We start from the raw sequence: 13,104 nt of genomic DNA, 5'->3' as shown, positions 1-13,104 counted from the left end.
CAAACGTTTACTGAGTGTTGTTAAAAGGGATGGCCATGTAACACAGTGGTAAAAAAAATGCCCAAGTGCCAACGTTTTTGTAATGTGTTGCTGCCATTGAATTTTCCATCCATCCATCATCCTCCGCTTATCCGAGGTCGGGTCGCGGGGGTAGCAGCCTAAGTAGGGAAGCCCAGACTTCCCTCTCCCCAGCCACTTCGTCTAGCTCTTCCTGGGGGATCCCGAGGCATTCCCAGGCCGGCCGGGAGACATAGTCTTCCCAACGTGTCCTGGGTCTTCCCCGTGGCCTCCTACCGGTTGGATGTGCCCTAAACACCTCCCTAGGAAGGCGTTCGGGTGGCATCCTGACCAGATGCCCGAGCCACCTCATCTGGCTCCTCTCGACGTGGAGGAGCAGCGGCTTTACTTTGAGTTCCTCCCGGATGGCAGAGCTTCTCACCCTATTTCATTGGGAGAGCCCTTCCACCCGGCGGAGGAAACTCATTTCGGCCGATTGTACCCGTGATCTTATCCTTTCGGTCATGACCCAAAGATCATGACCATAGGTGAGGATTGGAATGTAGATCGACCAGTAAATTGAGAGCTTTGCCTTCCGGCTTAGCTCCTTCTTCACCACAACGGATCGGTACCACGTCCGCATTACTGAAGACGCCGCACCGATCCGCCTGTCGATCTCACGATCCACTTTTCCCCCACTCGTGAACAGGACTCCTAGGTACTTGAACTTCTACACTTGGGGCAGGGTCTCCTCCCCAACCCGGAGATGGCACTCCACCCTTTTCCGGGCAAGAACCATGGACTCGGACTTGGAGGTGCTGATTCTCATTCCGGTCCCTTCACACTCGGCTACGAACCGATCCAGTGAGAGCTGAAGATCCCAGCCAGATGAAGCTATCAGGACCACATCATCTGCAAAAAGCAGAGACCTAATCCCGCAGCCACCAAACCGAAACCCCTCAACGCCTTGACTCTGCCTACAACTTCTGTCCATAAAAGTTATGAACAGAATCAGTGACAAAGGACAGCCTTGGCGTAGTCCAACCCTCACTGGAAACGTGTCCGACTTACTGCCAGCAATGCATACCAAGCTCTGACACTGATCATACAGGGAGCAGACCGCCCCAATCAGACAGTCTGATACCCCATACTCTCTGAGCACTCCCCACAGGACTTCCCGAGGGACACGGTCGAATGCCTTCTCCAAGTCCACAAAGCACATGTAGACTGGTTGGGAAAACTCCCATGCACCCTCAAGAACCCTGCCGAGAGTATAGAGCTGGTCCACAGTTCCATGACCAGGACGAAAACCATACTGTTCCTCCTGAATCTGAGGTTCGACTATCTGGCGTAGCCTCCTCTCCAGTACACCTGAATAAACCTTACAGGGAAGGCTGAGGAGTGTGATCCCACGATAGTTGGAACACACCCTCCGGTCCCCCTTCTTAAAGAGAGGGACCACCACCCCGGTCTGCCAATCCAGAGGTACTGCCCCCGATGTCCACGCGATGCTGCAGAGTCATTGAATTTTAAGTTAATGATTATTTGCAAAAAAATAAGTTTCTCATTTCAAACATTAGATATCTTGTCTTTGCCGTCTATTCAACTGAATATAAGTTGAAAAGGATTTGTAGAACTTTGATTACTGTTTTTATTTACGAATTACCTAATGGGCCAACTTCATGGGTTTTGGGTTTCGTTTATACATATATATATATATATATATATGTGTGTGTGTGTATATATGTATATATATATATATATATATATATATATATATATATATATATATATATATATATATATATATATATATATATATATATATATATATATACATATATATATATATATATTATATGTACTACTGTAAGATTATTTTGTTAAAATAAAGCCAATAATGAAATTTTTTGTGGTCCCCTTTATTTAGAAAAGTGCAGAAAAGTACCAAAATACATTTTGGTAGCAAAATTATTTTGTTACTTTTCGGTACTTTTCTAAATAAAGGGGACTACAAAAAATTGCATTATAGACTTTATTTTATCAAAAAAATCTTATGATACATAAAACATGATTGTTATTGCATGTTTGTCCTTAAGTAAAATAGTGAACATGTGAGACAACTTGTCTTTTATTAGTAAGTAGGCAAACAAAGGCTCCCAATTTAGCTGCTGACATATGCAGTAACATATTGTGTCATTTATCATTCTATTATTTTGTAAAAAGTGGTCGAAAATGAATTATTAATCCACTTGTTCATTTACTGTTAATATCGGTTTACTTTCTCTTTTAATATGTTGTATTACACTTCTGCTTAAATGTAATAATCAATTATTCTTCTGTTGTTTGATACTTTACATTAGTTTTGGATGATACCACAACTTTGGGTATCAATCAGATACCAAGTCGTTACAGGATCATACATTGGTCATATTCAAAGTTTATAAACACAATATACCCTTTAAAAAAACGAAAGATGTTGTGATGCCAAATTAATGTATTTATATATGTACGTATATATGTGTGAATATAATATATATATATATATATATATGTACGTATGTATGTGTGAATATAATATATATGTATATATATATATATACAAAAATATATATATATATATATATATGTATGTATATGTGTATATGTATGTATGTATATGTGTATATATATGTATGTATATGTGTATGCATGCATGTATGTATATATATATATATACAGTATATATATATATATATATATATATATATATATGTGTGTGTGTGTGTGTGTGTACATACATATATTTGTGTGTATATATGTATGTGTATTTATATATATGTATGTATGTATGTATGTATAAATGAATATGTGTGATATACAGTCGTGGTCAAAAGTTTACATACACTTGTAAAGAACATAATGTCAGGGCTGTCTTGAGTTTTTTTTTGTGATAGAGTGATTGGAGCACATACTTCTTGGTCACAAAAACATTTATGAAGTTTGGGTCTTTTATCAATTTATTATGGTTCTACTGAAAGTGTGACCAAATCTGCTGGGTCAAAAGTATACATACAGCAATGTTAATATTTGGTTACATGTTACTTGGCAAGTTTCACTGCAATAAGGTGCTTTTGGTAGCCATCCATAAGCTTCTGGCAAGCTTCTGGTTGAATTTTTGACCACTCCTCTTGACAAAATTGGTGCAGTTCAGCTAAATTTGTTGGTTTTCTGACATGGACATTCAACATTGTCCACACGTATAAGTCAGGACTTTGGGAAGGCCATTCTAAAACCTTAATTCTAGCCTGATTTAGCCATTCCTTTACCACTTTTGACGTGTGTTTGGAATCATTGTCCTGTTTGAACACCCAACTGTGCCCAAGACCCAACCTCTGGGCTGATGATTTTAGGTTGTCCTGAAGAATTTGGAGGTAATCCTCCTTTTTCATTGTCCAATTTACTCTCTGTAAAGCACCAGTTCCATTGGCAGCAAAACAGGCCAGGAGCATAATACAACCACCACCATTCATGACGGTAGGTGTGCTGTTCCTGGGTTTAAAGGCGTCACCTTTTCTCCTTCAAACATATTGCTGGGTATTGTGGCCAAACTGCTCAATTTCTGTTTCATCTGACCACGGAACATTACTCCAGAAGGTGTTATCCTTGTCCATGTGATGTCAGATGAAACAAAAATGTAGCTGTTTTGCCATAGTACCCAGCAATATGTTTGGAGGAGTCTATATCTGGATATCCATCCATCCATTTTCTACCGCTTATTCCCTTTTGGGGTCGTGGGGGGCGCTGGCGCCTATCTCAGCTACAATCAGGCGGAAGGCGGGGTACACCCTGGACAAGTCGCCCCTCATCGCAGTGCCAACACAGATAGACAACATTCACACTCACATTCAAACACTAGGGCCAATTTAGTGTTGCCAATCAACCTATCCCCAGGTGCATGTCTTTATATATATCTGTATATATTTTTGCTTAAACTCGATATTTGATGTACCGTATTTTTCGGAGTATAAGTCGTTCTGGAGTGCATAATAAAGAAGGAAAAAAACAAATATAAGTCGCATTTTTGGGGGAAATTTACTTGATGAAACCCAACACCAAGAATAGACATTTGAAAGGAAATTTAATATAAATAAAGAATAGTGAACAACAGGCTGAATAAGTGTACGTTATATGACGCATAAATAACCAACTGAGAACGTGCCTGGTATGTTAACGTAACACATTATGGAAAGAGTCATTCAAATACTATAACATATAGAACATGCTATTTGTTTACCAAACAATCTGTCACTCCTAATGGCTAAATCCCATGAAATCTTATACGTCTCGTCTTCTACGTGAATGAGCTAAATAATATTATTTGATATTTTACAGTAATGTGTTAATAATTTCACACATAAGTCTTTCTTAAATATAAGTCGCACCCCTGGCCAAACTATGAAAAAAGCTGCGACTTACAGTCAGAAAAATATGGTATATGTCGATATAATTTTCGGTGAAAGTATACATATAAAGGGTAACACTTTAGTAGGGGGAACACATATTCACCATTAATTAGTTGCTTATTAACATGCAAATTAGTAACGGATTGGCTCGTAATTAGTCATTATTAAGTACTTATTAATGCCTTATTCTGCATGGCCTTATTATATAACCAGTAAGCCATAACTAAGAGTCTTCCCTCAATAACCTCAGAATTATTTCTTATTAGTAACCTTAACCCTTATATGTTCCCCTAGTGTCCAAATAACTCTAAATTAAGTCTTTTTTTACTTTAATAAGCAACTAATTAATGGTGAATATGTTCCCATACTAAAGTGTTACCATATAAAGATATTCAGTGGGCAGGCTTTGGTGGTAGCAGAGGGGTGTATATTGTAGCGTCCCGGAAGAGTTAATGCTGCAAGGGGTTCTGGGTATTTGTTCTTTTGTGTTTATGTTGTGTTACTGTGCGGATGTTCTCCCGAAATGTGTTTGTCAATCTTGTTTGGTGTGGGTTGACAGTGTGGCGCATATTTTTAACAGTGTTAAAGTTGCTTATACGGCTACCCTGAGGGTGACCTGTATGGATGTTGATCAAGTATGTGTTGCATTCACTTATGTGTGGAAAAGCCGCGAGTATTACTTGATTGAGCCAGCACGCTGTTTGTATGGAGGAAAAGCGGACATGACGACAGGTTGTAGAGAACGTTAAAGACAGTACCTTTAAGGCACGCCCCCAATTATGTTGTCCGGGTGGAAATCGGGACAAATTCGGGAAAATGGTTGCCCCAGGAGATTTTTGGGAGGGGTACTGAAATTTGTGAGTCTCCCGGGAAAATCGGATCGGTTGGCAAGTATGGCTGGTGGTGGCACTGCTGGTGACACAGTCAGGCTCCATATTTGCTTGTGTGTTGTTGTTGTGGTTCAGTGCAGTGGGGGGGGACAGACAAACACCACTTGGAAGGGGGAAGGGGAGGTGTTCAATAGCCCATGAAGTATTGCGGGGGAGAACAAGCAGCACAACAAAACAGCCGTATTTGTTCATTTTAACGTAAAAAAAACTATATCGATATTACGATATTTTCTGAAGGCCCTGTGATGAGGTGGCGAGTTGTCCAGGGTGTACACCGCCTTCCGTCCGAATGCAGCTGAGATAGGCTCCAGCACCCCCGCGACCCCAAAAGGGACAAGTGGTAGAAAATTGATGGATGGGCATATCATGTTTAAAAATATATCAATATATCTTACAAACTCGATAATTCGCCCAGCTCTAGTATGTACGTATATACAGTATATATATATATAATGTATATGTATACATAAATGGATGTGTACACTGTATATATGAAATAATATTAACTACATTTAGAATATAAAATAACATGATATATTAACAATATACAATATAATGATATACAATATTATAAATATAGTTGTATCAATAATCGATTTATAATTGAATCGTAGCCTCTGAATTGTACTTGTAATCGAATTTTGAGGTGCCCAAAGATTCCCACCTCTAGGTTCCAACTTCTAAGTTGTATCAATTTAGATTTTACTTTTTGCTCTGTGATTGAGTCGGTATCAATAAAAACTGAGCATTTTGTTTGCGTGAATGCTGATTTTAAAAGGTAAAGCACACATCAACTTGAAGAGAGAACTATTTCTGGCCAGCTTTTTTTTTTTCGGTTTTATTTCTCAATTGAATGCCTTATTGCTTCCTCATGTTGTGCACTGTCTAAAGTATCTTCTGAATTTTGTTCGGATTAAAAAAAGATGAATGTGCCTTTTAAGAGAGATAAATGTGTTGGACTAGAAATTAAAAAAAAACATTTTCCTTCACCCTTCAGATGAGCAGCTGTCAGTGCAGGAGCAAGCATGTATGAAGAGCTGCGCCCCTCTAGGAGATGTGTGTGTAGATAAGAATGCTGTGTACAAACTCACAGACGGCTTACTCTCCCACTACCTGCCGAGTCTGCAGAACTCTAAACGTACACTCCAAGAGCTCACGTGAGTACTTCATTTTTTGCATGCTGTAAACACCACTGTTGTCATGTGGTCATAGCTATTTACTGGTGGTGTTACATTCCACTTGAAGATCTTTTTTGATTTTGGTTTAAGTATTTAGTTCAGTAACACCATTTGCTGTGGTTATGGTGTCTAAATACAAAGTTACACTGCCACTGTATACACTGCTGAAATTATTTTGGAAGATTATGAGAGGGACAAGCGGTAAAAATGGATGGATGGATGTTGATTACATGCACTGTCTTTACTTAGTGTTGTTTGAACAGTTAAAATGTCCAGCAAATCAGTCTGTATTGAAATACCAAAATCTTAAAGGAGAACCACACTTTTTGGGGAATTTTGCCTATGTTCACAATCATTATGATGGCGACGGCTGTATTTTTCTTTTTAATTAAATATTTTTACCAATGCAATAAATAGTGAATGGTGTGCAGCGGCAATATTTATGGGTCTAAGTAAAGCATTTGACACAATTAATCATATTATCTTAATCAACAAATTAGAAAAGTTTGGAATCCAAGGGTTGGTGTTGAACTGGATTAGAAGCTACTTAACCAACAGAAAGCAATACGTTAAGCTTGGCGAAAATACATCATCAGAGTTAGAAATATCTTGCAGCATAACCCAGGGAACTAGAATCCAAATTGTTTAACCTCTATGTAAGCATTTGTAATATTACAAAAAAAACTTACAATTAGTACTATTTGAGGATGACACAACTGTGTTTTGTTCAGGAGAGAACACACAGAAGCAAATTCAAAACATAACAGAATGAATGAACAAATTAAAGAGCTGGTTCGACAGAAACAGACTTTCCTTGAATCTCATTAAAGCTAAAATAATGGTATTCGGTAACAATAGAAGAGAAAGTCAAACACAAATACACATAGGCGGAGTGGATATTGACATAATAAAATAAATCAAATTTGTAGGTGTTGGATGAGAAAATTAACTTAACATAAGGTGGCAATAAATATTTCTACAATGAATAAAGAAAAATATGTACTTGACCAAAAATCACTTCATATTCTCTACTGCTCGCTAGTGTTACCATATCCAAGTTATTGTGTAGAAATATGGTAAAATAACTACAAAAGTACAATTCATTCAGTAATCATTTAGAATAATACTCAATGTTGGATTTGCTGGGTTCTATCCGTTTTTCGTCTTTCTTCACGGGCTTAATTCACATGATAGTCAAGCAGCAAGAGCGTATAGAAAGTGAGAGTGAGTGTAGAGTTTGAGCAGAAAATGCCATATTGCTGTTCTGTTCTATGGTGTTTCAGTCGTTCAAATAGATGGATAGGAAAGAGCTTTCATAGAGTTCCGAAATAAGTGGTGCATAAAGGTAATACATTCAGGGAAAAAACTAAAGTTGTAAACATGTTGAAAAAGAAAAATGCAAATATGTAAACTGTATCACTTGTAATTGCATACATGTTGGAAAAAATTTAAACCAAACCAATTCGTAATTAAATATAAACAGAAGTCTGCTTACAATGTAACCAAGAGGAGGTCCTCTATCCCTCCATAAAACCCAATAAATAAACATCCAGAAAGAAACAACAATTGCTTGTGTTTCGACAAGTGATTTCTTCCCGGAAGGGAAAACCAGTGGTAGTCAACCAAGCTAAGATGGCTGTTGTACAGCACACACACTATCTGAGTATACAAGGGGCCTATATATTCCTGCAAAAAATCAAACTATGCAATGGAATAGGTCCCTATACTTTATCAAAAAATAAGAATTTGTCGAGTGATAAAGGATTTATTCTTCAGTGCCGTTCCCAGGCATATCGAACTATCGTGTGCTCCAGACGCAATTCTGCACGACAAAACAGATGAAAACTTGGAAAAGCATGGAGGTCTACAACTTCTTTGTGTGTGACTGGGTCAAGGACATTGGGATCAAGACTCTCCCAGATAAATATGCATCGTTTTTGCTCGAGTAAGGTTGCATTCCCTGATTTTACTGTGTCCAGTGCCGTGGTTTTTGCTTGCCCTTGCCGTTGCACACGCTGTTTACGAGTGTGCGTGTTTATCAAAATATAATGATGGATGTCAACATTGTGTATGTGCTGTAAGCTTCATTTAGGATTGTTGCCTTTGGTAAAAGTTTAACCCTTTTAGGTTTTGCTCACATTTGATTTCTTTGATTTAGACTCGCCAAGTTGGTGCTTTACGGAACACTCGTAGCAAAAATGTGTTTTAATAAATATAAATAGTATCAAGATAATATTATAGCCTAATTTTTAGCAGACCCATGATCCCTAACGTGTGGGGTTATGTTTACACCTCAGTGCTCATGAAAGTTTATTCTAAATCATAAATCATGCCTCTCACTCTGATAGTAGAAGGACTAGAATTTAAACCGACAAGTTGGTGATGCATTTTTTAAATTAATGTGCCGCGTATGTTTAAAATGAGCAAAAATGTAAATCTGACATGTCATTATAAATGTGCACGTTACTACATCATATATATATATATATATATATATATATATATATATATATCTGCTTACAATATGCTCTATTGTAAGCAGACATTTGATCTCATTTATTCGTTATTTAGAATGCATAAGAAGAGAAAAAGGGCGGTTGTCTTACATAATGATTGTAAATGATAGGAACAATTCCAAAAAAAAAGTTCAGTTCCTCTTTAACTTGCAGAGGATATCAAAAGTCACAGATGTTTTCTCACTTCGCATTGTGGTGGTGAATCTCTGGTTGCTTGTATTTCTTCAAACTGTTAAATTTGCGAGCTTTGAATAGTCTAAAGTAGGAGTCTGCAACCTGTGGGTCTTCAGCCATTATGTTGTGAACCTCTTTCCTTATGTTCAAAACTGGTGTGCTGGAAATGTGCATCTTTTCATAATATCTGATGGCTGCAAGGATGTGACAGCTCAGTTTTGACGACTGTAGGGATTGGATGAGCACAAGGAAGGGAAGCAAAAGTGAGGGGAAGTAGGTGTCTTGCGGTGACTGAGACATGAGAGATCGGCTTCTTGGACCCCCACAGTACTCGAACTACGAATGAATGAAATCCCCAAAATAAAACATGTCAGTAGAAAATAGATTTGAACTATGCATTGACAGATTGTTTTGCCTTCACTGCCAATGACAAAAAATATAACGTAAAATACGTTTTCAAAACAAGTACTTAGCATTTTCTTAAAAGTAATTATTTTAAAGTAGTGCCTATATTATGCATTCACTTCCGCAATTTTTAGAAACGGGAATTAATTGATCATCTTTTTAGAAAAATAAAAGATTACCATTTCATATGTATTTACACAAGGATAACTTTTTTCTTTTCTTTTGTGTTTATTTTTGGTTAGATTTTGTCCAAATAATTTGAACATTTTGGTCAGAGCTTGAACTTTTCTGTACACAATTTCAGGGCTGCAACAATTAAGTGATTAAATCGATTGATTTGAAGTTGTGATTTATATTCTGGTGCTTCGATTAATAGTTTAATGACTGTAACTATTAAAATTTATCAAACACAAACTGCTTAAAATTCCTGGAAGACATAGTTTAAGCACATTCGCTGCAATAGAGAGTGGTGATGTGTGGGTGCCAAATGTTGTGGCGGTGAACACTATTTTTTGTTTTGTTTTATGCACACATGTTAAAAATGCAATTTTAATGTTAATGATTGATGTATTTATTAGAAAAATAGAGCGTTATGGCAGGCAGAAAAATGTTAGTTTTTTTCAACTATTTTCCCTAATATTCTATTATTTATTTATTTTAAAGTAATTACTTAATAAATGGAACAAACTCAGAAGGTACAGAATTACTAAACAAATAGATAGCTGCAGCCCTAAAAATTATTATGTTATGGCTACTGTGTAATCCTCACATTAGCATAATCAGTGCATGACATTAATATGGAACTGTGTTTTATTTTGAATGTGGTATTCTTGTCATGTATGTGTGTATTCCCTTTTGCTGTAATGGTGTACATGTGTACCAGCATTTTTTGACATTTAAGACCCCGGGGAGAGAACATACTGCTATTTCAGCAGCCGTCAGCCATCTTAATAAACAAACAATAGTGTCACAGTAGTCACCTAGCGCAGTCCAGCCTCGAACCAGCAAGCTCATATTCCTACTAATCGAGAATGAAGCAGCGCTAGACATTGAGCTCAAAGAAATGGCTGGCCCCGCTGTGTACAGCTCTTCTTGACAGGCACACTAGGCATTTGTTACACATTTTGTACACTGAACTTCTGTCTGTTGTTGCGGGTAAAACTTTTAAAAGGATTAAAGCTCATAAAAATTTTATGAGCTGTGTGATGCAGCTACAGACCATTTGTCTTCATTATAAAATGAGGTAAAATGTTTTGACCTTAAAGGTTTTTGACCCCTGACATTCCCCCGAGCTTGGTTGTTCTTGTTTACTTTGGCATTTTTAAACTATCAACACTTTGCCAAGTTTTGTTCAATATTGACACTCATTTTAACATTTCTGTTGTGCTCCTTGCTGCAGACAAAATCAGCTCATATTGTTAGACACACTGGACCAAGAAGTCACCAAGTTCCAAGAATGCAATGCCTTACTTGACCTAAATTCATTGGTATGTTTGAGCACTTGCACCAGATCCTCATTCTCCAACATCAACCACTTTGTCCACGTCAGTTTACAGAGGCCAAAATTTACCACAACAAATTGGTCAACATCAGGAAAGAGATGATTTTACTCCATGAAAGGACAACAAAACTAAAGGTAACTCGTCTATTTTCCGCTTGACTATGGCAAAAACTAATTCAACTTAGCTTTCTATCTATCATCTCATTTTGCTTATTTAAGACCTGTTTTATTCTCTTGACTGCATTATTGGTTTTATATGTGGATGTGAAATTACATTTTATTGCGCATATCCGTTTTGATGCTTCCCCTCTGGGGTTTTACATTGGCTGATCTCTCTGACTACGTTCTATTGCATTTCAGAAAAGAGCTTTGAAGCTGCAGCAACAGAAGCAGAAGGAGGCACTAGAGAAAGAGCACCAACGTGAGAAAGAGCTAGAGAGAGAGCGACAACTCACTGCCAAACCTGCCAAAAGAAAATGAGATCCTGCTGCTTTGTGCTCTTGATTATGTCAGGCTCTTTTCTATAATCAAGAATCATTTGCATTCCTGTCAGTATTTATAAGCGTTTTGAAACATAAAGGGTCATTAAAGAAAACAACACATTTCCATGAGGAATTACCGTATTACTAAGTACTGACACCATTTTTAATCCAAGGGTTTTAGATAAACAAGTGTTCACATGAACATAGTATTGCAGTAAAAGTGCATCATGACAATTTCCTTTTTTAAATCCGTGTCCTGCCAATGGTTTTCATCTGAGAAATGGGTTAATGTCCAGTTGTCAAGATAGCACTTAAAAATTGCAATGAAGGAGTGGAGAATATTTGTTATTAACTTGGTATTAAAGTGGCACTACTTGGCGCTAAAACAAATCCTGATTGGAATGCCACTAGTACTTTTATGGTCTAATGCAGTGGTTCTCAAATTTTTTTCACCAAGATCCACCTTAGAAAACATTTGGCTCTTCAAGTACCAACATAATGACCAATATTAAAATGCAGTAGTGTAGTAGACCCACGCATTCATTACAAACAAATCAGAGGTTTTATTTAACAAGTATATTATTTACATAACATTACACACAGTTTGAACAGTAGCACTGTGTCTGAATACAGGAAAATAAAACACAAATTTAAAGTGATTATTTGGCGCACCACTAGATGGAACCTGCATACCACTAGTGATCTATGTACCACAGTTTGAGAATCACTGGTCTAATAGAATCCAATGCAAAAGCTGTATTGAACATTCTGCTTTTTGTTTTGTTTGACACTGTTACAGCGTTATTCATTTAAAATGTTTAGTATTTTTATTCTTAGGTTTTTTGATTGATTGATTGATTGAAACTTTTATTAGTAGGTTGCACAGTACAGTACATATTCCGTACAATTGACCACTAAATGGTAACAACCGAATAAGTTTTTCAACCTGGGATCCACGTTAGTCAATTCATGGTTGGTATGCAGCAAATGTATTGTTTTTGCCATCCTGGAGAGTTTTCCCGAAACAACATTGCACCTGTAAATAACTAAAGTGTCACAATACTGTATGTGTGTTTCAGTCACTATGTATCCACTAGTTCACTACCATGAATTGATTAACGTGGACCCCGACTTAAACAAGTTGACAAACTTATTCGGGTGTTACCATTTAGTGGTCAATTGTACGGAATATGTACTGTACTGTGCAATCTACTAATAAAAGTATCACTCAATCAATCAATCAATCAATAGTTAAAGCCAAAGATGATACCTTTAACAAATGATGGTACTTCCAACTGTCAATCTCTCAACACCTCATTCCTTCAGGTACAACTAACCTGTTTATTATTGTTCAAATCAAGTGTTAACATAATTTAGTAATGGGCATTGAGACCCTCAAGTGTTTGAAATGTTATACAACTTTGCTTTGAAAAGTATTAATGTGTGTCATATTTGATAGACCTGTTTATTTTTTTTCTAAATGCCCTTTATGTAAAAATAAAAGAACAAAAAACAA

At 37.0% G+C, this 13,104-nt stretch overlaps 1 protein-coding gene across 2 annotated transcripts in view; it reads left to right on the top strand.

The window, feature by feature from the left end:
* Positions 1-13,104, top strand: part of bloc1s6 (biogenesis of lysosomal organelles complex-1, subunit 6, pallidin) — a 20,324-nt gene extending 7,220 nt beyond the window's left edge. The window contains exons 3-7 of one of the 2 annotated variants that reach the window (XM_061883668.1): positions 6,330-6,489; positions 8,287-8,455; positions 11,005-11,092; positions 11,155-11,241; positions 11,467-13,104. In XM_061883668.1, coding sequence (XP_061739652.1) covers positions 6,405-6,489; positions 8,287-8,455; positions 11,005-11,092; positions 11,155-11,241; positions 11,467-11,586 — 549 coding nt within the window. In that variant the 5' untranslated portion in view covers positions 6,330-6,404 and the 3' untranslated portion in view covers positions 11,587-13,104. The remainder of the gene's footprint in view (positions 1-6,329; positions 6,490-8,286; positions 8,456-11,004; positions 11,093-11,154; positions 11,242-11,466) is intronic. The other variant, XM_061883678.1, reaches the window with a different exon arrangement.

The sequence above is a fragment of the Nerophis ophidion genome, linkage group LG02, assembly GCF_033978795.1.
Source record: "Nerophis ophidion isolate RoL-2023_Sa linkage group LG02, RoL_Noph_v1.0, whole genome shotgun sequence".
Lineage (NCBI taxonomy): Eukaryota > Metazoa > Chordata > Actinopteri > Syngnathiformes > Syngnathidae > Nerophis > Nerophis ophidion.
This window is presented reverse-complemented; position numbering and strand designations above follow the sequence as displayed.